The 4,500-nt window shown below is 50.2% G+C and overlaps 1 protein-coding gene across 1 annotated transcript; it reads left to right on the top strand.

The window, feature by feature from the left end:
• Nucleotides 1–431: 431 nt before the first annotated feature.
• Nucleotides 432–3,549, top strand: CCL21 (C-C motif chemokine ligand 21). The gene is made up of 4 exons (XM_002189836.6): nt 432–575; nt 1,079–1,205; nt 1,315–1,516; nt 1,854–3,549. The coding sequence occupies exons 1-3, from the start codon at nt 506–508 to the stop codon at nt 1,499–1,501; spliced, it is 384 nt and encodes a 127-aa protein (XP_002189872.1). The 5' UTR covers nt 432–505; the 3' UTR covers nt 1,502–1,516; nt 1,854–3,549.
• The last annotated feature ends 951 nt before the right edge of the window (nt 3,550–4,500 follow it).

Genomic DNA, 4,500 nt, shown 5'->3' with positions numbered 1-4,500 from the left:
TCACCCTGAGCCACTTCTCACCTATTATTTGTGTTGGTGGTTTGACTTAGAAGCAAATCACAAAATGAGGGAGCAAAGCAGGTTGACTCCTTGGTGTCTTTGAAGGCTTGGCCACCTTCCAGGATCCCTTTCATGGGAATAAACACCTGACCCTCTGAGAACAGGTAGTGGCAGGTTGTGAGAGTGTGTAGGAAACAGGAGGCCACAAGCTCATCTAGCTGTGATGGGAGCTGTATCTCCAGCATGTCCCCCACCTGGCACCTCACACCATGATGGGCAGCTGGGAGCAAGACAGGATGTGTCTGTAAAGGGGGGCTTGTAGCTTACAGGAATCCCCCACCCTCTGCTTGTGCATCACCCAGCCCTTCGCCGGATGGTGGGCTGCCTGCCAGGCTGTCCAAAAACGAAAGCAAGGAATCCGGATAAATAGGAGCAGCCTCAGCACGAGGCAGCAGTGCGTGTTCTGCTCCCAAGCCTTGTCCTGCTCAGTGCCCGTGGCAGCACCATGGCTCTCCGCCCCTTCCTGCTGCTGCTGCCGCTGCTGGCTGCTGCCCTCCTCATCACACAGGCTCAAGGTGAGGGGCGAGGAGCCCTGCTGCCTGGTCCTGCTGGGATGGGGCAGGGTGTGCGGGACTCAGGTGCCGGGTGGTGAGGGTGGTGTTTGTAGTGCACTGAGCTGTGGGGTGTGTGGATGTGTGTAGGGCTCTGTGTGCATGTGCCTGTGGCACTGGCTTGCAGTGCTTGCTTGGCTTCAGAGTGTGTCTGTGTGCATGTGGCTGGTGGGGCAGCAGCACCCAAGCTGAAAAGAACAGGAGGAGAATGAAGTTCAATACCACATTCAGTACCTTTTCAAGGAGCTCATCAGTTTCCCTGCCACCACACTTGGATGTGGTGTCTTCTATTCCTGGGGCCAGGTCTGACCTGGCACTGGAGTTCAGAGCTTCCAATGCCACATGGTGCCCAGGATCATGCTGACCCGTGACACCAAACAAGCCCTATGCTGTCAGCTGGTATTCTGTGCTGAAGGTATCCTGACTCACTGATGATTCCAAATCTCACATGCTCTCCTTGTTCACAGGCATTGGAAGCTCAGCCTTGGACTGCTGCCTGAAGCACAGCACTTTGAAGAAGGATATCCCCAGTGGCGTGGTGATAGCCTACCGCCAACAGGGACCTGAGACAGGATGCTACCTTCGTGCTGTTGTGTGAGTACCCTGTGGTGGCCAGGACTACTTGGAACAGTCTGGCTTCAGACAGACCCTCCTCTGTCCTCCCTCTGCTCCCCTCCAGAAAATCTTTCTGCTGCTCCCCCAGGCTCATCACCAAGAAGAACAAGAAAATCTGTGTCTCTCCCACTGATGACACCGTCCTGAAGTTGATGCAGCAGCTGGACAAGAAGGCCAAGAATGACAAGGACAAGAAGGCCAAGAATAACAAGAACAAGAGGCAGACCCAGCGTCCCAGGGGCAGACCCAAGAAGCAGAAGCGGCAGCGGGTCTAAGTCAGGCCTGAAGAGGTAGGTGAGGGGGGTGAATAGAGTGAGTGTGCTGCACCCCATTCTAGATCCTTCTGTGTGGGAGAGTGGGCATTCAGCCCCTGCAAAGCCTGAGGGAGCTGTCAGAGCCAAGGCTGGAGCACAGAAGCATTTAGGGAACAACTCTCTCCTGGTTTGTGCTTGCCTTGAAATTAAATTTGTTTCTGGAGCTGCTGGGATAAGGCAATGCTTGGGGATGGGCAGGTCACGTCACAGTGCGGGTCAGGATGGGCAGGGCAGGTCACATTGGCTCCCAGTGGGGGTGGATGATCCCACTGAGACCCTGTCCATCTCACCCCATCCTCCTTGTCTTTGTTAGGACGGATGCCTTCCCACTGGTGACTGACCCACGGTTCGGCAATGGCAATGGACTTACACAAACCACACACTCACCCACCCGCCAGCCTGAGGGTGGGGATGGGGCAGGCTGAGGAGGATTCCCTCTGCTCCACAACCTCTTTGTTGCTGCTATGCCTGACACAGAGATCCCCCAGCACCTGCAGTGCTTGGGTGCTCTCAGCAAAGCAGGCACCCAGGTCCTCACTTGTCCCATGGCCAAATAAGTGGGGACCTGGGCGTGGGAGCTGAGCCATGGCCTCTAGAGGGAAGTGGACATGCTTCCCACTCAATGGGAGTTATTTAGCCTAGCAGGATGGATGCTTTTCCTATGACTTTTTTGGGGGGATATTTTACATTTGTATTTATATTTGAAAACTGCGCTTTCATCTCTTCCTGAAAGGCTTTACTTCTGTCTCCTTATGCTTCACAAAGTAGCCTTTATGCTGCAAGCTGGATTTTCTGGAAGATTTCTCTTATTTTTCTACCAAATAAACCATGGCTGCATTTAATTTTCCTCTAAATTCTTTGCTCCTTCTTGGTCTGCAAGGTGTGAGGAGCCAGGCAGGTCCCAAGTTCTGTGGTCCTACTTGAGCTGCTTGCTGGGTGCTTCTTTGCAGAGCAATTAATAGCAGCTGAGATGGAAAGTTTTGGGATAACAGTGGTAACAGTGTGGCTCTGTGTCTGGGCTGTTCTAATCTTTCAGGTTTTATGGTACACTGTTTCATTGTAGTTTGGATAAAGATAGCAACAATTTATCTCTTTGGTTTTTTAATTTTCTTTTTTAGGTACAACATTTCCATTAAATCAGAACTAATTATTCAATTTAGTGGAATTATATCCTTTTAGCTCCCCTGGCTACAAAATTGCAATGAAATCCAAACAAATTGTTTGGTTTAGTGGAATTTTACCTTGTCCTTTCCCCTGGCTTTGCTTGTGTCAGGGTTTCAGACACTATTAAGATAAATGCTTAGTTTTCTGTGGAGAAAAAGCACCAGCAATTCTCTCATACATATTTACCAAATCTGAAAAGCCCATATGGTGAAAACCACATGTGAAGCTGTGAAGGTGGGGGAATAGCAGATTTTGTAAAATTCACTGTAGACATGCTGCAGCATTCGAGAGCAGCTCTGTCCCAAACCTTTAGTGAGAGAAGTCACTGAGTAGAGGACACCTTTAGGTGAGACTGAAAGTGGAGGTGGGACAGACCCCTGGGACAGGGCTGGAGGGAAAAATGGCATCTCCCTGTGCTTGCAACCCACTCTCCCTGGCATGCTGAGAAAGAGCAAATTAAACAAGTGTGCTAGAGCCACACTGCTATCTGCTTGCAGAGATTTTGAACATGGACTTTGGTCAGTAAACGTCTATTAAATCATATAAATGAAATAACAGGATTTGCAGAGCTTAACAGTATCAGTATGTGCAGTGTATTTGTTGGAGTAAAGCTTATAGCTGAGTTTTTTTTTACCAAGTACACATCTGGCTTGACTGCTTTATTAATAGGGCATTTAGGTCTATCATTTTAAGGCTGTGCAAAGTAACTGTGAAGTCCAAGATACTGGCCCCAGGCATGGGACAGGCGCTGAGCTGTCTCCTCCCTCACACTGAACACCTGGCCATCCGCCAGACTGGCTTTTGTACAGGATGTGTGGCAATAAAATATATTCTTTATAACCAAATTAATTCATTCTGGCTGTTGTGATGGGCTTTGGTGGGGTGGGAAGGGCTGCATGGCAGGGTGCTCTCCTGCCCCACTCACCATTATTCCCTAGGTCTAGGTTTTTGCAGTGCTCCCGTGTGATATGTCCCTGGGGTGCTCGGGCTGGGAGCTGCTGGCACAGGGGAGCAGTGCAAGTCCCCTCTATTGTAGCTGTGTTTCTCAGCAAGGTGGAGACATCCTGGTTGCTCATCTGTCCCCATTGAGGGGTTCTGAGGTGCCAGAGAACCCCTGGGCACCACACTGGTTCAGACACAGCATCTTTTCTCATGGCTGATCCTGTCCCTCTAACTCCGACCCATCTGGATGTGCACTGCTTGTTGAAAGCAGGGGCTCTGTGCTCCTTGCTGCTTTGGGATAACAGCAATAAAACATGTTGTTGATGAGGCTACGCTCTGGACTGGGCTTTGCAGGAGGCCTGGGAACTGACGCCTGCACACAAAGAGCCAGGAGGAGGGTGCTGTGGAAGGGCTGGAGGCAGCCCTGTGTTTGATGGGGACACACTGCATCTAGTGGCCCTGCTTCTGATGAATTCCTTGTGCTGGTTGTGGTGTCAGGGGATTGTGAAATGGTCATAAAAAATCCCTAGAAATGAGGTCTAGATGAATATATCTGCAACCACAAACAGCTAAGTATGAGAATGTGGCAGGAGTGAGCCAGCATGTGAAATGTGCTTTGGTGTCTCTGTGGCTGTGGAAGAAAACTCCACACAGGAGGGCTTTTTCCCTTTAAATGCGAGGAGGGCATTAGGCTAAAACAGGTTAAAAATATATACCAGTTGTAGTGTTCTAATTTGCCTGAAAATTTACCAAAAAACACAGTCTGGAAGCACACAGGAGCTTGTCCCTTGCTCAGGAGGGCACACGTGAGCATGGGCACAGATGCACAAATGTAAGCCCCCATGTGCCTGTGC

This window comes from Taeniopygia guttata, chromosome Z (assembly GCF_048771995.1).
Source record: "Taeniopygia guttata chromosome Z, bTaeGut7.mat, whole genome shotgun sequence".
In the NCBI taxonomy this organism is placed as follows: domain Eukaryota; kingdom Metazoa; phylum Chordata; class Aves; order Passeriformes; family Estrildidae; genus Taeniopygia; species Taeniopygia guttata.
Note: the sequence above shows the minus strand (reverse complement) of the source record. Positions and strands in the feature narration are given on the sequence as shown.